General features: G+C 34.6%; 1 protein-coding gene across 3 annotated transcripts in view; it reads right to left on the bottom strand.

The window, feature by feature from the left end:
- LOC138705962 (probable enoyl-CoA hydratase, mitochondrial) overlaps positions 1–23,519 on the bottom strand; it is a 36,429-nt gene that overhangs the window by 1,568 nt on the left and 11,342 nt on the right. Inside the window, exons 2-7 of one of the 3 annotated variants that reach the window (XM_069834776.1) lie at positions 18,762–18,962; positions 15,008–15,132; positions 12,850–13,054; positions 8,739–8,858; positions 7,401–7,468; positions 3,899–4,008 (exon numbers count right to left, since the gene is read on the bottom strand). In XM_069834776.1, the coding sequence (XP_069690877.1) occupies positions 3,943–4,008; positions 7,401–7,468; positions 8,739–8,858; positions 12,850–13,054; positions 15,008–15,132; positions 18,762–18,962 (785 nt within the window). In that variant the 3' untranslated portion in view covers positions 3,899–3,942. The remainder of the gene's footprint in view (positions 1–3,898; positions 4,009–7,400; positions 7,469–8,738; positions 8,859–12,849; positions 13,055–15,007; positions 15,133–18,761; positions 18,963–23,519) is intronic. The other 2 variants (XM_069834777.1, XM_069834778.1) reach the window with 2 other exon arrangements.

Raw genomic sequence — 23,519 nt, forward strand, 5'->3', positions numbered from 1 at the left:
TAAGATAGTAGATTTAATAATTCATTCACTTTCATTAAGAATTAGATCAACAGATTGGCCTTATACAGGATTCGGCAGAGGAACGGGTGACTATAAATAGTTGGTAATTGCCTCAAGAATTTAATTTATTTTTTCAAAATGACATATATGAGATCATAAAGTACACAGTCTGCCATTTATTTCTTGAAAAGGCGTCCTTTAAGTGACTATCACTGAGGTGGAAATGTGCTTCATCAGACATCCACAAAGTGTTACTGAAGTCTTCAACTTCATCCATACGATTTAAAATCTCCTCACAAAAGCCCTTGGTTGAGAATATCACGAAGATTTAATTGATGTAGCCCTACTGCCTGAATTTTGTATGAATGAAATTGTAAGTCACATGAACAGATGAGATGGGATCATGGCACCATAAATTAAAATGATGAAATTCATGCCTAGTAGTCTCAGAACTGTCGTCATTCCTGTAAAAGATTTTAATTGCAAATGCACATTGTGCACTGCTCCACCTTCACATGATGACTAAATGACATTGTACTGGCAAAAGATTATTCGCGGTTTATCGCTCCTCAACTGTGTGGAATTCCTTTTCCTTAATTTGGAATTAAGAACAAGAAAATGTATATAGAAAACATTGAAATTTTGTTTTTCCTATTTCCAATTATTTCAATTGCTGAATTAATGGTTCTGTGTATGAAATTGGAAAATGGAAATTGAAAACAAAAACGAAGTATAAATTAAAATATGGAGATATACGCTGCCTAAAATTGCCCGTTCTTCTGCCGGACCCTGTACTATTATTTTCAAAGGAGAAATGTGGAAAGAAGTGGCAATTAAATCACCATGAAATACTTCTGCTCATGTTAAAAATGCAGCTCAACAAGAAAGTTAAAATATTTATAATTTATATATCCATTTTATATACATATAAAGACTAATAATTGGGATTTCCTGGTCTCTGATCGAGTCAAAAACCCTCACATAACTGATATTTAACCCTTGGTGGTGAATTTCGGTGAAGTCCGGAGGGCCTAACTAGTCAAATCCACTCTCCTCACCTCCTCGTTGGGGCCCCCTGGGATCTTTTTAAGATGCGAAAGAGAGAGTGGTGTGCAGAAAGCAACGGGAAGCTACTGCATTTATCTTTCCCAAGAAAAACTGCAAACATGGCATGTTGAGTCTTTCCACGGTAAAAGATTCTGTATGTAAACTATACCCCCATTTGGATATCTGGAAGGGGGATGCTGGGGAAGGACACATTATGAAGCAACCCAACAGAGAGAAGAAAAGAAGATTGAGGATTGGAATGTGGAATGTAAGGACTCTTCTGCAAGCAGGTAAGTTGGAAAACTTGAAAGAAGAAATGAGAAGAAACAAAGTGGATGTGATGGGAATATCAGACGTGAGGTGGGAAAATTGTGGTGACTTGGTGAATGATGAATTTAGGTTGTTTTATTCAAATGGTGAGTGCAAAGGAAGTCATGGTGTTGGTGTATTACTGGGACCACGTGTGAAAGATAAAGTGATATTAGTGCGTTATGTATATGACGAATGATAATGGTCAGACTACAAGGGAAGAAAATGGACTTAGTGCTAGTGCAAGTTTATATGTCACGTAGTGGATTAGCAGACGAGGTAATGGAAGAAAGCTATGACAAGATAGAAGAGATAGTTCAGAAGGAGAAGAAGGGATCATGTGTAATCCTAATGGGCAACTGGAACGCAGTTGTAGGAGAAGGACAGTTGGAAAATACGGATTAGGAAAAAGAAATGATAGAGGAGAATATTTGATGAATTTCTGTAAAAGAACTGCATTGATTGTTGGAAATACATTATTCCAACAACATAAAGAGAAGATACACATGGACATGCCCAAGGGACGAAAGGAGATATCTTAACCATATCAATACATTCTAAGTACTAACAGCATTTATGCATAAGAAGTTAATTTACCATCCAAATGACAAATCTTTTTAACACGTACAGTAGAAAAAAGCAAGTCAGTCCAGAAGAAGAACGCTATAAAACATCAAACTTAGGTATAGTCCAGATTTCCTGGGAAATATCTTATGGTAGTCACATTATAGTATATTAAATTTTAATAGTAGTCAATCAAAATAATAATAATCAATATATAGGCCTACTAACAGATGTGTAATATAAATTATTTATAACGAATCACATATTACCATATTTTACGTGTTTTTAAGCATAAAATATTTTACAACATAGGCATGAATCCACTTTTCTTCTTTATTCCGTTCTTGGTCTATGCAGAATTCAGAGTAACTAGCCTATATCTAGGTAGAAGAAAATTTGATATTGACATCAGATCGATTTTTTCCTCTTTTGTGATTGGAATAAGGTCACGATAAAGGCAAGGTAGGTGATGAAGTGAAATGCGATTTATTTTCATTCTTTGCACACTTGCTTCTCTTTAAAGAATACACTGTCCATTGATAGCAAATCTTAGTTATCTTATAGTATATATTGTCTTTATTACGTTATTTGGTAGTGTGTGGAATACTGTGACACGTATTTATAAAGTTAGTCTCAGACATTTGGGTACACTTGTAATGGTTTCTTGTTTACAGACCTTTACCTCCATATTTGATTATGTCTGTCTTATTTTTCCCTCTTTCCTGAAAATGATTTTTTCTCTTTCGTTTCGTTAATCATGGACTTGCTTCGAAGGAAATCCTTCAGTTTTATTCATATGATCCATTGACTTTAGCCCTAATTAGCAGTGTGTTAAATGCTGCTTGCAGGTGTTCAACATTGTTTGATCCCACAACCATGTCACCTGTTCATATCAGGGACTGTACATTTGGATGTTTTTTTTTTTCTATTTTTGTTGCCAACTCTGCTGCTGTGATGTAAAACAGGAATGGATTATCATTAGGTTATATGGCTTACCGACTAACACTCTGCATTGTATGTCTGGAAACATGGCTGCCGAACAGTTCAGCAACTCATTTTTGATGCAGACTGCAGTTAAAGCAGAACAAACTATTGGAAATCGCCGATTACAATATACTTTTTTGTTTTTCCTATATTTTAGAATGGGATGCGCAGTAGCATAGCAGTTAACGTGTGACTCTGCAAGTCGGAACGTCGCGGGTTCGATTTCTAATGGGGTCATAGATGTTCTCCATTGATCTAAATCTTCCAGCCACACTATGGCCCTGCTGTTTACTCAGCCTCTAACATAAATGAGTACAAGGGATATTTCTGGGTAAAGGTGGCGGGCATATAAGATTGATATCCATGCTGTCATTAAAGCCTTACTGGTAACCTTCTGCTACTTTGTGGGTCTCATAATCTATAATAGGAATGATTTTACGTTTATATTTTAGAAAGATACATAATATTCCCAATATGTATTTTCGATACACATACAAAATATATGTTCCAAAACGTATTTTTTACATAAAATATAAAAGTATCGAAAATACGTATTTTAAATAGCCTACTCTGCTCATATCAATGTACTATTATCATTATCTTATTTCTGGTTAATCAGGTCGGTTTATATTAAAAATGTGATATGTATTCATGGCACATGGTATTAAAACCAAAAGATAAACATGTCGTAATATTACAATTTACTACTTTCAATGTTCCAGTACACTTTACTTCTCACATTCCTTCAAATAGGTAATAAACTATGCGTATTCTCCCCCCCCCCCCAACTACAGTAAGTTTATGAAACAGATTAAATTATAGGTACTTACAGTAGCCTACAATCGCTGAAATATGCAATAAAAAACAAGAAACACAAAATACAAATACAGTCATGTACTAAAATGTGATTTGTAAAATTTTCCAGTTTTAGTACCATATTAAAACTAATATGAAATGTATAATTAATGAACCTGGCCCCATTCTTCTTACTTACCCGTATCAAAATTTAAAGTTCTTTATAAAAATTAATCCAACTTTTCAGTTGTTGGAAAAATTTGGTGGACGCTTCTCAATAAATGCAGTCATGCCCTCTTTCTGATCTTCCTACAAGAAACAAATATTTTTGCATTAATTTCACACGTTATAATAACATCACAAGTCGTTAAACTGCAGAGCATCTTTTCTACTGCTGTGGAGGATATAGTATCTAGGAGAGGGAGTCCTGTATTAAAGTAGTATCTTATGTTATAGCCGTTTATCTTCTAGTTCTTAACCTTCGTTTTATTTGCTGTCTCTAGGGTTTACAATCGAAGACTTGTACGATAAATGAGATGGATTGATAGCAGTGAAGAAGACGAAGATGAAGAAACCGAACATTACCAAAGTCTACACTATTTTGGAGAAAGAAATAACCTTCTTCTACACGCAATATAGGCTTATTACAGCTTGATTTGCATTTACTGAATAATTAACATCAACTTTCATAAATCTGAGGACATGTTTACAAGAGAATTTGAAATTTGGTATACTGTATTTGTAATTCAGTTTCAGTGAGTGCCGAAGAACTTTTGTTTCTTTCATCTAACTTATTCATAAGTGAAATTCGTGGTGGTGGTGGTGATGGTGGTGGTGGTGGTGGTGGTGATGGTGATTGTGATGATGATACAATTTATTTTTTAACTTCCCATAAAGTATTTTCAAATAGGAAAATTGCCAACATTGTTTACAAGAATGCACTATTGGTTATCACAAAATGGGTTTAAGTATCAACAAAGAGGTGCAAAACTACAACTTAACTGTAGCTGCAAAAGTAGTACCTGTTCTGTGAATAAGCTAGTAACTTTTGCAGCTTTCGAGTTGCACAGCACGAAAAGTATCTTAGCGCACTGCACCTTACTTTTGGTTTGTGTCTGAACATGACACGCAACTTTTGCAGCTGAAGTAGAAAAGTTATGCAGCAAAAGTAGCGGCATATGACTATACCTTAAGTTACATTGAATATCTGAACACTGTTCAAATGTAAACATTATGGATTTAGTCAGTACTACTGTAGCATAGGTACTTCATGTGAACTAATGTTTTTCACACAATCATATAGACTAGCCACAATATCCAAAAACTTCAGCGATATTTCAGCGATTCATTTTTTGGCAATTGAGCAAAAACTTACATCTCACTAATTCCCATTTGACAGAATTATTTTAAATACAGAGGGTTGTTTCTGATCTCTGGAAATGACTTTGAATGACATCTTGTGCATCAGAAGTCACAAGACAGCTGAACTGTGGCGAGAGGTGACAGACCAAAAGTGAATGATCTCATAGTCAGAGTGCACGGTGTCTCACAGCAGCAATGCCCAAGAAAATCGAGCCTTTTTGGGAGGGGTAAATTACGACCCTTTCCAATGCCGAGTAAAGTTACGTGAAAATCATAGGAGCTTGCAGAAAACGTGGTTTCATTGTTTCCAAGAAAGGCATCTTCTATGTACTTAATGAGACTGGCAAAGCTCGGATGAGATTAATTTCAGAGGGGAAAAAGCAAGCAAATTCACACCTCACCACAAGCCGCACCCCCAAGATGATACAAATTAATCCCATCCGAGCTTTATCAGTCTTATTAAGTACACAGAAGATGTCTTTCTTCGAAATAACAAAACCACGTTTTTTGCAGGATTCTATTATTTTCACTTAACTATACTTTGGCATCGGAAAGGGTCGTAATGTATCCCTCCCAAAAAGATTCGATTTTCTTTGGCATTGCTACTGTGAGACACCATGCACTCTGACTATGAAATCACTCACTACTGGTCTGTCACCTTTCGCCATAGTTCAACTGTGGTGTGGCTCCTGACGCACATGACGTCATTCAAAAATCGTTTCTAGAGATCGGAAATAACTCTCTGTATACCATTTATTATAATTCTATAAATATTAATGACCGTTTTAAGTAAAATCGTTTGTTTTATATAAGTTTATGAATGATTAAAGAGTAAGTAATTTTTTGGATATTGTGAGTTATGACTCTCTAGAGGCCTCAATTGTAAGTATCGTACATTTTGGGTTGCAGTGCATAATAGTGTGGTACACCCATCCGTCTACGTCGTTAATGACTTCACTATATATAAATATTATGAATACTTAAGTAAACAGAGTAAACAGATATCAGTACAGCAAATGGCTAGGATGTTGGCTTTATATTCTGGAAATCCAGATTCAAATCTCATTGAGGCCACTTTCTGAACAAAGTGAAGTGGTATTGTTTCCCCTGAAATCGTTGTAAAGATTTATCCTCTAAGCATCATCTGCATTAATTTCACACGTTATAATGAACCATGAAAAATGTTAAATAAAGTGATTCATAGCTTTGATGTGTTGCTCTTACTCGTAAAGAAGTATGCATGAGCTGCCTACAATGATAATTATGTCAGTGTACCAACCTATGCTGTGTAAGAGAGAAATTACAGTAAATAATGCCATGCATAATGGAATATGACTATTCTCTCAAGCATGATTCTTGCTGCCGGCACCGCTCATGTGATCAATGAACCATATTCCTATAGTGGCAATGATAAGTACGATTTCCTGGAAAATCCATAGTTCACTCTAGTTTTTCAATTAACGAAATAAGTAGCGGTATTTTAAACTATTTGAGAAAACAAATTATTATTTTCGTTCACAGATATAAAATTAAAGAACATTTGTTTAATAATCTTCTAATCTGATATATTATTTTCTTGTTTCTTAACTTCTATCTTTTCATTACACTTAAATCATCTATTAATCGTTCATCTCATTTTAGAACTTATGTCATGTTGTATTAATTTATAATGTAGGAAGGAAAGAAAAATGGGCTAAACTAGAGCACAGGAAGTTCAGATTTTGGAAATGAAAATCGTCGAATTTATAAGGGATTTTTCGTGGAGATGAAGTTTAATATTTAAGGCACTATACTTCAGTGAGACACAGTAGTATTTTCGTAAAAGACTAGTGTTTCTCCCGGACCAAAAATACAATAAAATGACCTGAAATCCCCATACGCTAATTTCTCCGAAAAATTACTTCTCAGAGGCAACTAATTTTCATATCAAATTTTAATCACTGATTAACTTTACAACTTCTTTACTGGGTTAACTTTTTAGGAAATTACCTGACTGACTAGTTTCGAAGTGTCATTCTTCATTGTCGAACACCTCCTTTCGTCTTTATTCTTCATTCTTCTATATACACTTTTAACACTTGTATATAATCACTGATTAACTTCACAGCATTTTAGAAAATTATCTGGTTGACTAGTTTCGAAATGTTATTCTTCAAACACTTCGAAACTAGTCAGCCAGATAATTTCCTAAAAAGTTAACACAGTAAAGAAGTTATAAAGTTAATCAGTGATTATGTAAGTGTTAAAAGTATATATAGTACAATGAAGAATCAAATTTTAAATAAATCTCTCAAGGCATATGTTTTATTGAAACTGAAAAGAGGAAAGAAAAAACTTACAGTTGCAAATGTAGCATGGAATGTCCTCTGTTCAAAGTGAAGTCCTTCCTGAAGTGATGTTTCATAAGCTGCAAGAAGAAGTAAAAGCTATTATTTTGTACATCGTGATATTGATATGGAGAATATGCTTTTGTTTTTATTCTTCAAAATTATTCTGAAAACGCAGTTAATAAACCACGAAATCTTTAAACTTATACGACTGACAATGAGGCGATAGAAGAATGAGAATGGCATAAAAAACCTCCACTACACTACACTTTTTACTTACACTTACCACAGAATCTATCACAAATCAAAAGCTAATGCTGAACTGTAATTGTGAATTTATATTCGATTATGGGTTCTGTGGCTTAAAGAAAATCAGTGTTAGGATATATATATATAGACACACAAGATGGTCGACCTGGTTGGCGAGTTGGTATAGCGCTGGCCTTCTATGCCCAAGGTTGCGGGTTCGATCCCGGGCCAGGTCAATGGCATTTAAGTGTGCTTAAATGCGATAGGCTCATGTCAGTAGATTTACTGGCATGTAAAAGAACTCCTGCGGGACAAAATCCCGGCACATCCAGCGACGCTGATATAACCTCTGCAGTTGCGAGCGTCGTTAAATAAAACATAACATTTAAACACACAGGAGGTTTCAATGACCATGGTGCAAGCCTTTAGAACTGGTAGAAGAGACAGTAATTTATGAATAGAAAACCAAATCCAGAAGGGTACTGGTTGGGCAAACTATGATTTGTAATAATTGTCACTAAAACATCAGGAAACCAGAAGAACCCTTTTATATGCCTCCACATTTGGAAGCCTAACATTTAACGAAATTTTACTACCAAATCAGTAATAACGCATCCAAAATCCGCAAAACTACACTGAGTACTGGCTGTATGTACAATCACGAATAGAACAGAGACTAGTGTCTAACGTCACTCTGCTTCCATTGCAATCTTGTGGATATTGAAAGTAATTATCAATCTGCTGATTAAGTTTCCCAGAGTTTAGGGGTCCCAATTAGCATGGATGTGCGAGGATTTATCTCCCTTCTCGGTATTTTAGTGATAACTACTTTTGGTTATAAATTTACCTGAAAGATATTTGCTTATTTTGCAGTCATGTGCCAGTTCTAAAATCAAGGTCATAACAAGATTTCTTCTTTTCATATTTATACCGTACTGTAACTATGAGCTGAGTTGTGTTATTTTAAATAACATGCATGACGTTTAAGGAATTTGCAATCAAGGAATCACTATAACTCTGTCTATAAATTTGGATTAATCTCCATGTCAGTCCTTCTGTATTAAGTTAATTCATTATTATAAACTGGATGAATACCGGTACCTGTGTTGACTGATTCCTTGCATAGAGCAGCAATTATTTGAGAATGTGACGATATCTTCTCTCCAAGTTTCACAGCTTCTGACACAAGTTGGTCAGCTGGAAATACCTTGCTCACCAATCCTAATGAAATAAATAAGGTTAGGTGTAATAACCCAATACCGGTATGCATGTATTTTAGAATACTCTTGTAGTCATAGTAATTAAGTACCGATATCAGTACTTGCCAATTCTTAGTTGTTAGTAACAGGAATGTAATAAAGAGACCTTTTAGTAATTATTAGCCCCAAACTAAATTCAGCATGTTTTGCTATTAGATCTAGGCAAGAGATAGTAAATATCAATACCTTAAAAGCAATATTTTTGTGTACTTCCACTCGGTAATGAGTTTTGGAAGCCACTGATGTAACTCTGTCAGCTAAGGTGCTTGCCTACTGATCCAGAGTTGCGCTTGGGCTCGATTCCCGCTTGGGCTGATTACCTGGTTGGGTTTTTTCCGAGGTTTTTTCCAACTGTAAGGCAAATGTCAGGTAATCTATGGCGAATCCTCGGCTCATCTCGCCAATTATCATCTCGCCATCATGAATCTCATCAATGCTAAATAATCTCGTATTTGATACAGCATCATTAAATAACCAAATAAAAAAAAATGAGTTTTGGAATAATATTCTGGTGAAATTCTACAGATAGTAACAGTATATTCCTACTACGAAAACGAGTAATTAGAATAATAGCAATACTGATACTATCTGTAGAATTTCACCAGAATATTATTCCAAAACTCATTTTTTTTTACTTGGTTATTTAATGTTGCTGTATCAGCTACGAGGTTCTTTGGCATTGATAGGATTGGTGATAGCGAGATGATATTTTACGAGATGAGGCCAAGGATTCGCCATAGACTACCTGACAGTTGCCTTATGTTTGGGGAAAACCTCGGAAAAACCCAACCAGGTAATCAGCCCAAACGGGAATCAGGCCTGTGCCCAAGCAAAATAAAATTCTGGATCAGAAGGCAAGAGCCTTAGCCAACTGAGCTATGCCAGTGACCATCGTTATAAGTTAGAATATATCATATTTGAATAGTTCGTACAGCAATAAACATCTACTGTATACAAATCAGGACCTCTACAGAAAAGCAAAATAAAACAGAATTTTTGCGACTAGCAATATAGACTTCTTGCATGAATTGCTAACCACATTCGAAACCAAAAAACAAAAACAAAATAAATATTACTCAAATACAAGAATATGTACAGTTTAACATTTTCTTGTAAAGAAATAAATAGCCTCCAATATTCATTATAAAACAGGCTACCTTGTAAACTAATCACTTTATGGATAACAGAACTACGATATTTTAAGTTTATAATATTGCTCTCTCGAATATTGAAGAAGTCTCATCTGCTTCTTGTGTTCTTATTTATATACACAGTGTGAAGCGAAACCATGCAGAAAAACTTTCTGAAGTGACAGATGCAATAAAAACAAGAATTTTTCTCCAAGGTTAGTTCTGTTGTGCTTTCTTTGACACTACATTGTTGGTTGGTTGGTGTCTAATGCACTGCATTTAGCAATAAAGCCATTAGCAGTCGATCCTTCCAGTATTTGCTGGCAATATCGCCATCTGAGGACATTGCAATGCAGATTTGTAGAGGTTTCTCATCCATCTCCTCGTTGCTACTGCACAAGACGTAAAGTGGTGATGGGAGAATTTTAAGTTTGTAAAGTGCTTGTATGTTAAAATAGAATATATATTACATGACAACCAATAACCAATGAAACAGTACTAATAATATTATATCTTACCAATATGCATTTTACAATAATTCACGTAAAGAGTGTTCTCCAGCACAATTACAAACTTCGGTGTGAAACTTCAAACAATACATCAGAAATTACCTAATATATTCGAATATGCCATTTCGTCCTCCATTAATGTATCTTAAATTATATTTTTCATGCACAAGGGTTCCTCATAAAGAAATGCTCGACATTTTTTCCTGAGAAGATAAAAAAGGTACATAATGAAATTTATTCACAATATAAACGGATGTCTTAATTATATCTAAATTTAATACTTTTATACAGTAACATTTTTTAACTTACACAGCCTTACTCCAGCATAAAACAAATGCATGTCCCATTCATATAGCCAGTAGCTACATTCTCATTGCATGTATCACTTGTCCTAAAATCTTCTACTGTAGATGACATCTTTAAATGCTCAAAAAGATGAAAATTAGAAAGAGAACCAGATCTTGACTATAGGACGGATGGAGCAGCACCGTGCAACCCAATTTACTGTAGTGATGGCTTCTAGGTTTTCATGGGAGTGCACTCTTATACCAGAGTTAAATTTCTGCCCGATTCTTGTGAGAACAAACGCAGTGAAAGTGCCTCTTGAGGGTTTTCATTGTCTTGATGTATGCATCTGAATTGATGGTCTCACCCCTTGGCAGTATTTTCACAAAAATCACCCCATCACTGTCCCAAAGCATAGTGATCATAAGTTTTTTGGTTGAGAGAGTTGTCTTCTCATGTATTGTGGGTCCCTATCACCACGGCATTACGTATCCTCAGGTTATGGAAAGAGGAGACAGCCTCCAGATATGTAGGGTAGCAGCAAATATATTGAATAAGCAGTCACGGATAGGCAATAAGAGATGGTTCTCCACCTTGAGGTTGGATGAAGGGCTAACAACCAATTACCGTAAAAGAAAGCTTGTTACAAAACCCCAAAATAAGATGGGCAGAGCATGTAGCACATATGGGAGAATCTAGAAATGCATATAGAGTGTTAGTTGGGAAGTCAGAGGGAAAGAGACCTTTGGGGAGGCTGAGACGTAGATGAGAGGACTGTCTTTTTGTCTCTAGCTCAAAATGGTGCACTGAAATTTCGTTACTGTACTTGTAAAAATCGGAATCTCCCAATCAGCATCCAACATAGTTTCCCTTTCAATTCTGTGTTCAGCTGTGAGACTTCGTGGAACCCATCTCGCACAAAACTTCGAAGATTCGAGAACATGAATAACTGGAATTATTGTATGTACCAGTATTTCCATTGCTGCCTGAAAGCACTAGGACCAATTTCAGCTTATGATGCGTTGATCCTGACAAATAGTGGCATCAGCATACTTGTTTGGTGGCTTTGGCAAGACGTCTAGAACATGGCAGATCATGGAGCTTGGTTTGTCTTGTTCCTGAAGTTTTAACTATCTTAGCACATAAGAGCTTGTGAATGCTCAACACAGGTTCTTTCTCCGCAATGAATTCAATTACGACTCATTGTTTTAACAATTTACTATAGATCCACTACGGTATCTGTTAGAATGATTTACAATTCTCTACACAAATGCAGGAAACTTCAAATTTGAAGAATCTAAAATTGCATTTTTATATCCTTATTTTTGGCTGAGAAAAAGTGTGGGCCATTGTTAAGCAATCTTCGTACTTCTATAAGCATAATGGTGTTTTATTAAGCCACCTCAACAGGCCAGACAAAAGTCCAACTTGATGGTATGTAAATTTGACAGAAGCACTTCAAACCTACGATTACCTAAAAGAAAATACTTCCCGTGTTACTACTGCCAATCATCCCAAGAATTTTGCCCATATAGTTTTTCTCGACTCTATATTACCACGAGAACATTAATAAGTGATGTCTCTAGAAGTAAGTTGTAAATAGCATTAGGCCTACACTTCCTCTAATCTTACTTACTGTCAATGGATTATTCATGTTTTTACACATAACAGATTTTAAGAAGTAAGCATAGAACCATGCTAGAGTTTGTATATTAACTATGAAACTTACGTAGACATAACACTTAATGTCCTATTGCTATTCATTTCTGTGTAAGATATTCTAACCAGCAATACCTAATAGACTTTGGTTTTGTTATGTGAAAGTTATGGACAATTATCTTACATGTACCAGTATGGAAAAAAGTAATAATTTCTTCATCAATTTGTCGATTATAAGTACGGGTATAATTCAATGGAGCAAAAAATAGACATTTTGTAAGTATCGGTACTGTACTAATGAAAGATTCATGGCATTTTTAGTGATATCCACAGAACGTAAAGAGTAGCCTGTATTTATAAATTAAATCACCTGCTTTCTCTGCTTCTTGTGCTGTAATCGGAACTCCTGTTAAAATCATTTCCATAGCTTTCGACTTTCCAATGTATCTGGGCAACCTCTGAGTGCCTCCTCCTCCTGGAATTGTCCCAATTGCAATTTCGGGCTGCCCAAATTTAGCTTTATCTCCTGCATAAATGATGTCACACATCATGGCTAATTCACACCCACCACCCAGCTGGAAAGAAAATCTTACTATAAGTCGTAACTTGAAATAAACATGAAAAATAAGGAACTGTAAACAAAAGTAAAAATTACATCCGGCCATCTGAATATAAGTTTTTTTTTTATCTAATGGCGGACACTTGACATATGACATACCCAAGCATCCTCATCTATGGGCAATGCACCAAAGCTGTAGTTCTTTTAGTCACTATAAGTGTTGTCCTTAGTGCACCATGGGAGGCGAACTACATAACATCACATGATGCTGAATGATTAATAAAGCAATGGTGGAATGCCAATAAGGGAAACTGGAATATCCCGCGAAAACCTAGCACCAAGCACCATCTTTGTCTATCATAAATAATTGGACTTGCAGGAATTCAAAAGCAGGTTACCAGCATGGGAAAGCTAATGCTCTAGCTGTTCGGCTAGCAGTGTGCCACAAAATAAGTATAGAAGTTACATTTGAGGAGTACACGGGAAAAAGATGAATGACACAATGCTGTTAAGGGTGATGTCAGTATCTCATTCAATAGATTACTGCAAACTTTAGTGTTGTTCTTATCAAACCTGGTAAAAAGGAGAATTATCACCACGGATAGTTATCCTTTCCTTAATTATTAATAGGAACAGCTATAAATTTTGCATTAATATACTGAATTAGATCATTGTCTCACCCTTAACCAGGATTGCCATATGTCCCGATTTTCATATAAAAGTCCTGAGTCCCGCTTCGATTCTAGGCGGGATGCAAAAAATCCTTCCAATTTCATCGTTATGTAGTAACTATTTAATTATAATAATTTGGCCTAAATAATTACAACTAATTTAAATTAATTTTCTTAACAATGTAGATTTTCATATTGAAAAAAAAACTAATATTTTGGCAAGTGCAAGGTTTGTAATAGCTAATTCGGTGATAAATGTGATATTTATAAATATTTGAAAAGAGACGTTGGCATAAAGAATGGAAAAAAAGCTTGTTGAAAATGCTGAAGTCCAGTGATAAATAGGTAGGAAGCTCTGAAAATGTATACTGTACTATACCGTATGTTAAGTTATTGGTTTGGAGCAGTAATATGCTAAGTCACAAAATAAATATGAATTTAGGTATTAGTAAATTATATGTCATTGTTATCAATTAATAAACATTAAAATTTAAATATTTTATCACATCTGGTGCCATCTTTTGGAATTTGTTCTTTACAATTAATAAAAAAAAAAACAGCTGGGGAAATCTATTAGACAGAACTAACTAAGTCATTAAGTTAATAATTTGGCATAAGATCCGCCAGAGAAACGTGATGTAACTTACAGCAAGATAAATATTATTTTCTACTTGGAAACATATATCTACAATATGTTTTTCTTTATTAAAATTCAATTTTGAGATTCATATTAGTTTCTTCAACTGTATATGAAGGGATATTTTTTATTAACTTTTTTTTTTGTACAGTCATGAAAATATCAACTCTGCTCATATTCATATCATTCTTTCTTTGACAAGTACTGTATATTATGTTGGAAGAATAATGTCCCTCCTTGGTAGATATAAAATCTGGCAAACCTGCCCTTAACAGCAATGTGACATACATCCTTTTTGTCCTGTAGGCCTACTCTTCATTTGTTGAAAGTATTACCTCAAAACTATTGCAGTAATAATGTGTGCATAAATAAAATATAAAAGCGAGCTTAATTTAATATCAAGTCAATTGCTCCCATTATATCACAAGAAGTGAAGTTTATTGCAGAATTTCAAACACGATTTAAAGAATATTTCGTCTAGCAATTTAATGAGTTAAAGTTTAATTCAGAATGCAATATTGACAAGTACAAAACATAGCAAACAGCCATGTATCAATATACAGAGTCACGGCTATTTATGTCAGTATTTCCTGAGAAATATTCAACAAAGAATGTACATTATAAAGTAATTAGTACTGTAATGAATTAGAGTATTACTTACAACAAAACCATTAACAGCTGCAATGACAGGTTTAGAACAGCTAGTAATTGCATCCCAATTGCTGACATACTTTCCCTTTACAAATGTAGAGAAAGTATTAGGAAGCATTTCTTTAATATCACCTCCTGGAATGGAAGCCATCATAAAATGTTATAGTGTTCCTTACTATGATAAAAACTGTCTACACATAATTGAGATCTTGAAACATCAGAGATGTTAACTTCCATTTTTTTTTCTAAATTGAGATTTTCACATTTGTATGTGCAATGTACCATTTTAGGTTATATATCAATCACAGCAAGTGCCATGGGACCTCTTAGCAGTTCAAACCGACTAGTACCACAGTATAGATATTCATACAGTAAGGGAACTACGCCACTTTTTCTGCCAGACATGCACACACATACAGCTAGCGATCCAAGTGGCAAATAACTAACTCTATAGAAAACTCAGGTGTTTATAAGTTATGGTGATGATATAGAAGTGAAAGATTAATTATAAGAATGAATGTTTCGATGGGATCGTATTGTTCAGGCTTTAAATTGCAACAACAACAGCAAATGACGAAACTCAGAATTGTATTTTTTCGCTTTCTCCAAAAAAAAAAAAAAAAAGAGAAAGAAAGAAATCCATACAGATTTTACTACTGACTTATATGCTTGGCGTCAGTTCTTAACGTGGTTAAGTTTCGTATTTTTATCTTTTTATTTCGTTTAATCACAGAGTTAAATTCTGTTGTAATGATTTCAGATGGGTTACAAATATTCAGCGAGTCAACTTGCTAAAGAAAAAAAAAAATACAAAATATATAAGTGCAAATTGCTGTTCATACACAGAACACTTCCAGAACAGCCAGTTTATGAATTTCAATAAGAACTTATTAATTAAAGCTGCTATTACCGAGCAAGATGGCTCAGATGATAACATTTGAGACTCGCATTTGGGAGGTACTGGTTCGAACTCTGTAGCTGATCCCAAACTAGGTTCTTCTTTACGGTTTCCTTCAGTCGCTAAGCCAAATATCGGATTTATCACTGCCTTAATCACCAATATCATACATATTAAAACAAAATCCAAATCAGTTAGGTACATGAACACAAGCGATTTGTAAAATTTTGATAGGACTGATATTTAATGAGATAAATGAGTTTTAAAATTAAAATAACTGCCATCTAAGGCCGTGTAATGAAATAAAAAACAAATGACTTCGTCTGTAAGGGGCCTTGGACAACAACAATCGAAAGCTATGAAACATAGCCTACAGAGACTGTTTCTGTGTTTGTATGAAGTAATATCGGAAGCTAAATTAACCAATTTGTATAATTAATTATTATCTCACCATTGGAAAGTGCAGTTTCTCTAGATGGACATAATGCTATAATGTTATTACAGTAACTTCTGAGTGAATCGAGAACAGGTAAGATTAAAATAGCTTCTTATGCACAGAAAACTTGATAGGCTATTCTGAATACAGTACTCGTTTCATGTATTTCTTAAAGTAATGTTTATGTACACATTAAATCTAAATGATGTCAATGTTCATTAAACTATGGTTGCATGTAATAAAAATTAAGAAACATGTTAAAGGAATTGTCATTGCACCAAATGAGTGGTCTCTGGACCAAAATGATCGCAATTTAATTATTTAAATACAATTTAAATTAAGTACCGGTAACATATTAAACAATTTGTCCTTCTCTCAAGCACGAATGTTCCCTGGATCAAATGTCCTATTTTAATTATGTAATTACTTTATATTTATTTCTAACGGGTGCAGCGGAGTGCACGGGTACGGCTAGTAAGACAAAAACAGAATCTCAACAGGCAACTAATATATCCAAAGATCCTACATACGCAATAATGACAATGACAAAAGCTTGTATAAATCAATGCTTATAAAGAGAACTAAAGTGCTGTACCGACGATGTTCTTAAATGTCTCATATATTTACATTTCCCAATTGGAGCGTTGAATGTAGGCTTTTATGACTTCTTAAAAATCCTCAACTTTTGCTTGCTTAAAGTTCCAAAGCTCTCAGGAGCTGTTAAAATGTGTGAATTACAGTTCTTGTCAATTATTGGTAATATCACGATATAGGTATTTACCGTACCTATTTTTTGTTGATGATTGTTGAAACACTTCACAGAAGCATTACTTCCATTACTCCCACGAAGACACAGAGATAGTTTAAGCAACCTATAAAGTTGTGCATAGGGAATCACTTTTTCAGAGAAAAATTAAAAAATTTGACTTCATTTTGAGAAAAGTGAGGCTTTTCCGGCGTTGGATATGGAAAAATTCCTTTCTGGTTCTCAGCTAGGTAAGTTGGATAGTTGCTTCCAAGTTTTCGACGACTAGCTCTGCTATCTTCTTCAGGGATTGAAGTGCTGTGGGACCAGTATATAAGTGGTCAGTAGGGCTTCCTGCTGTGGGTCAATCAGGAGCTAGTCCCTAGTCCCAACCGCCTGCTGTCACCATCACCCAGCACAGAAACGAGTGGTCCTGTCAACTCTTTTGCACAGGACGAGAGGGATTTCGGACCAAGAGAGTCTTCTTTCAGAGATCCGACACCTACGCAAGATGTTCCAACAGAAAAATTTCGGTAATAGAGAAATCAGTTTGGCTCTCAAAAGGGCCCTCTCTGACAAACCACCCACAGAGGAACAAGAGGAGATGAAGAGCATGGCATATATCCCGTTTTATGGCACCACCTCAGGCAAGATTGGCAGATGCTAAGAAAACATGGGATTAAGACTTATCCATAAACTGCCCACGAAGACACAGAAATTACTGAGACCAATTAAGTACGACCTTGGTTTTAGGATATCTGGTGTCTACAAAATACCTTATGAATGTGAAAAATGCTACATTGGCCAGACAGGATGCAGCATAAGACTATTATCCCAATAAGTCGGTAGTAGCGCAACACAGCCTGGAAATGGGCCACAAGACTGATTTCGATGCCACCACCATCTTGGACAAGGCATCAGGTTATTGGGACCTGGTCATCAAGGAAGCCATTGAAATCCAGCTAGATGGCAATAATTTCAACAGAGATGGAGACCTATAGCTGAGTACAGCGTGAAAACCTGCATCAACAAGCTTCGACCAACCAGAATGCGGCAGGCGGTTGGGACTAGCAACTAGCCCCTGATTGGCTAACATGCTTCGACCAACCAGAACACGGCAGGTGGTCGGGACTAGGAACTAGCTTCTGACTGGCCCACAACAGAAAACCCTATTGACTGCTTATATACTAGCTAGACATGGTCCCATGGCACTTCAATCCCTGAAGAACATGGCAGAGCTAGCCATCGAAAGCTTGGAAGCAACTATTCAATTCACATGACTGAGAACCCATGAAGGATTATTCCAAAGTGCTATTTTCTCTGAAGTCATATATTACTTCAAGCAAGAAATTTCATAAAATAAATCAGCTTGTCAAATTTTTCTCTTTCTAGAGGGGATCTTAGCAATATACATCCCACAGATATCTTATCTTGTGAATAAATTCACCATATTCAACAGCATATTCATAAATTTATAATTAACACTGAAAATCCGGGAATATCTGGGAACAAATTATTAAATCCGGGGACATTCCAGGAACGACTTTTGTCCATTGACAAAAACAAAATTAGAGGCCTGTATCCAGAAAACGGGGATGTCTGGTAACCTTATTTTAAAATACCTATATTGATGATAAGGAATAAAATAGAAAAACCTAAGAATCCAGGCCCTACTCATCACTTACCGGCAGCAAATGCTTTTTCACTTCCAGTAATGACTACTGCACCAATCCTATCGTCACTCTCGAAGTCATCAATGGCATAACCAATCTCTTTCAACAATTTGTAACACAAAGCATTAAGAGCCTTAGGTCTGTTTAACGTAATCAATCCAACATTTTTTTTCTCTCCCTTCGTCTCAGCAATAATAAATTCATAGTTCGATCCTACAAAAAGAGAAACAAAAATTAAATTGTAATAAATATAGGAGTTTACAGAATGCTGAAACAGCAAATTCTTGATGTAATAAAATACTTCGAGAACCTGAACATTATTCTTAAACTGTTATGAGAGAGAAAAATGATACCTTTCTGTAATGACAATATATAAACTTATTTATGTTAATAATATTATAATTCAGTAGATTACATTAATCTTTTGGGAAGCTTAGTTAGATTTCATTCCCTGTGTGAATATATTACTTTTATTTTTCACGGAAAATTTCGTGCAGTCTCATAACGAAAAAATGCTGATAAATGCCTTTATAATATAGTATAAAAATGCATAATAAATATAGACTGGGATGAGAACACAAAAGAGATACTGAAAACATTACAATAGGAATTTCTTAACTCACAGCACGTCATTCCTGCAATGGAGTAGCACCATTCTTTAGAGCTACAGACAATTACGTAGATTGTCAGCATTCATGTTAATTGCACAGAAAACAATAACAGTCAGTCATTAAGTTGGTGAATCAGTCGGTTGGTCAATTGGTCAGTCAGTTAGATCAATCAGTCAGGCCGGTCAGTCAGTCAGTCAGTCAGTCAGTCAGTCAGTATGAAGGTGGGAATCAAGGTAATCATGTTGAAATACATTTGAAGCAACAGATTTCATTTAGAGACTATCAGCTATGGAGAACATTATTCCATCTTCAATTTAATTTTTAAACCTGTCTTCCATATTGGCGTACAAAAAGTGACGCAGAGCTGTAGAAAATACCATAGGAATAGCGTAAATTTCTGTCAGCTAGCTTGCTTCTTTACCATCTGTGCTGCAATGAAAAGAATACACTGAAGGACAAGTTTTGTATCAGAGTATGAGAGATCAACATTGTTATATCTAAATGGTGCTGACAGACTTGAAAGATACCAAGGTTTGAATAATGGCTCTGGAATCTGAATTATATTCTGAGAGGTATTGCTAGGTAAATGAGCTGATGTATTGTAAATATTGCTGAAATTATTTTGGGGAATAACAATTACCTAACAATAGGCAGAATGAGTGACATGAAATGTTAAAACACAAGTATGAATATATCACCATTCTTATGCAATATGTAGGGACTATATGAAAAGTTTTCTAAGTCAAATAAAGTTCTAACCTAAGCTAATGTACCGGTAACCTAGGAAAATTAATATGCTTACGATTAGAGGGAATATTATTTTACCAACCCATGAGGATAGTGAAATAAATATAATTTTAATTCAAAATTTACTGAGATAACCAAAGGATTTTTTGGCGTATTAATATCAGGGTATTCTATTTGAAAGGCATGTTGGTCCGACAAGTTAACAAATTTAAAAAAATAAATATCAAAAGTCCTTCAATAACTGTCTATTCAAAATACAAAATATTACATAGGTTACATGAACGTATCTTTGACTAGCGCTTTCGCTATTATAATAGCATCTTCTATGGGTATTCTATGACAAACATATGACTGCCTAATGGTATGACACAAACTATTTTATATAGTAAATGACAGTGTATGTTCGTGACTGTGATAGGAGTTTAGTTTGGAACTGTCATGAAAAGGTAACACTATTTTCGCAAATTCTTACAGTATAACAGGATTACACATATTTCGCTTGAAATTCAATTTCATTGTCAATTAAATGGAAACTGAGAAATGCTTTTGCTACAGAGGCAAGAAAAGTATACTACATTGTAACAAAAACAATTTAAAGATTTCTGCAGTCATGATATTTATGATCATGTAAGAGCTATAAGGCTCTAACAGAGAGGGTTTGGAATTGAACGGGTTACATCAGCTTCTTGTCTATGCAGATGACGTGAATATGTTAGGAGAAAATCCACAAAGTATTAGGGAATACACGGGAATTTTACTTAAAGCAAGTAAAGTGATAGGTTTGGAAGTAAATCCCGAAAAGACAAAGTAAATGATTATGTCTCGTGACCAGAATATTGTACGAAATGTAAATATATAAAAATTGGAAATTTATCCTTTGAAGAGATGGAAAAATTCAAATATCTTGGAGCAACAGTAACAAATATAAATGATACTCGGGAGGAAATTAAATGCAGAATAAATATGGGAAATGTCTGTTATTATTCGGTTGGGAAGCTTTTATTATCCAGTCTGCTCTCAAAAAAAAGCTGGAAGTTAGAATTTATAAAACAATTATATTACAGTTCTTCTGCATGGTTGTGAAACTTGGACTGTTACTTTGAGAGAGGAACAGAGGTTAAGGGTGTTTGAGAATAAGGTACTTAGGAAAATATTTGGAGCTAAGAGAAATGAAGTTACAGGAGAATGGAAAAAGTTACACATGCAGAACTGCATTTTATTCTTCACCTGACATAATTAGGAACATTAAATCCAGACGTTTGAGATGGGCAGGGTATGTAGCACATATGGGCGAATCCAGAAATCATATAGTGTGTTAGTTGGGAGGCAGGAGGGAAAAAGACCTTTGGAGAGGTCGAGACGTAGATGGGAGGATAATATTAAAATTGATTTGAGGGAGATGGGATATGATGGTAGGGACTGAATTAATCTTGCTCAGGATAGGGACTGATGGCGGGGTTATGTGAGGGCAGCAATGAACCTCCGAGTTCCTTAAAAGCCATACATAAGTAAGTAAGGAATTTACGAGGCAGTCCTTAAACGACATTATGAAAATCACCATAATCTCTCAGGTAATATCCAATTTTCAATTTGACATTATGAAATTATAAATCAATTTTAATAAATTAATGAATTACTAACCTGTCTTCGAATTGAACATTTAAAACATTAATTCTTAAATACATCATCACGTCCTTCAATTTGAATAATCGCACTACAATAATATACCGTACTTATACTGTACATGTCAGCATTCTGTTAATGGAATTAAATCACAATCTTTGAGACACTGGATATTCCGAAAATTGCTTCAAAATTTGGAATTCAATGAAGAAGATTTACAGTATAACATGGAAATATGATGGCTTAGTCTTGTGAAAATACTCAAACGATTTTTAAATTGCGCAATTGTATATGATTGAACAGCTATATATAATAGTATTATTTAAAAATATATATCTATAAAAAAAGTTGGGACTTTTAAATATTGAACAAAGATATTAACAATGCAATTAACGAGAAAAAGAGAGCATACAGAAATATGTTACAGCAACAAACGGATGAAGCAAGACAAATTTATAAAAATATAAGAAACACAACCAAAAATCTAATAAAAAGAGCCCACCAAGAATTGTGGGATAGACTGATTAGCACTGTAGAATGTGATGTTCATAGAAGACTAGTGGCCTTTAAATTACTGAAACATTTAAACAGCCAAGAAAGAGATATAGTCAATATACAGATAATAAGAGAAGATGAATGGATAAACCACTACACACAGCTTTGGTATAGTAAAGAAAATAATAAAGAGGAAAGTGACGAAGAAGAAATTGTATATGGAGAGATAGATCCAATTGAAATAAGGAATTATAAGCTTCACTAAAAATAATTAAAAATAGAAAAGCAACAGGTGAAAAGGGAAACATGGAAAGCTCTTGATATATTGTGGACAGACACTAAATAATAAACTTCTAAGTTTAATGAATACCGTATATGTTGGAAAAAGTGTGAAATACTAAATTCGTGGTCTAAAGTCCGAATAACTCCATTAAAAAAGAGGGGGGAGGCAGAGGAAAATGTCAGAACTACAAAGGCATCAGTCTACTAAATGCAAGCTATAAAACAAATAACTGAGAAACGGAGAGAGTACAATTTAGAAATTCACTTGGCCTTTGTTGACTATGAAAAACTTTTGATCGTGTTAATAGGAATAAATTCTGGCAGATAATGTACAGAAGAGACTAACCTAACCATTTCATAAACGTATTGAAAAGCATCTACAGAACCACGACAATTAGCATTAATATTGGAAACGCCGAATAGGCTATAGCAAGGATATTCCAATTAATCAAGATATAAGACAAGCCTGTAGTAGTTCACGAAGTTTGGTTTTAATATATATGGACGACATTCGTCGAGAATGGAACAACATCTAATGGTACCGGTATTAAAACACTCCTAATTCTAGTATTAAGACGATGCTATTTGTGGATGACAGGTTTTAATAAATAGTGAAGATGATCTACAGAAATCAATATATCAGTTACAAAGAATAAACGAGATGTATAATTTTAAAATTTCAGCACATAAAACAAAGACAATGACTTTTAATGGGAAATACAGTGTCAGAACTAAAATTATTTTAAATGATACACCTTAAAACTTAACTTGCATTGTATATACATAGAACTATAGAAGAAGATGCTTTCGTTTTGTGAAAATAAAATGTTTTTGTCACTCCAGTAGAATTTATACAAAACCACATAGCAGATTTTGATTCTATAATGATAGAATATTTAGGAATAATGGATCAAGACTGATCAGTACTGGTGTCAGTTTTGTATGGATTCACTGCTTGAAATTGAAGATATCACATCATATGAATAACTGATTTAAAGTTTTCTTACTACAA

The sequence above is a fragment of the Periplaneta americana genome, chromosome 9 (genome assembly GCF_040183065.1).
Source record: "Periplaneta americana isolate PAMFEO1 chromosome 9, P.americana_PAMFEO1_priV1, whole genome shotgun sequence".
NCBI classification, from domain to species: domain Eukaryota; kingdom Metazoa; phylum Arthropoda; class Insecta; order Blattodea; family Blattidae; genus Periplaneta; species Periplaneta americana.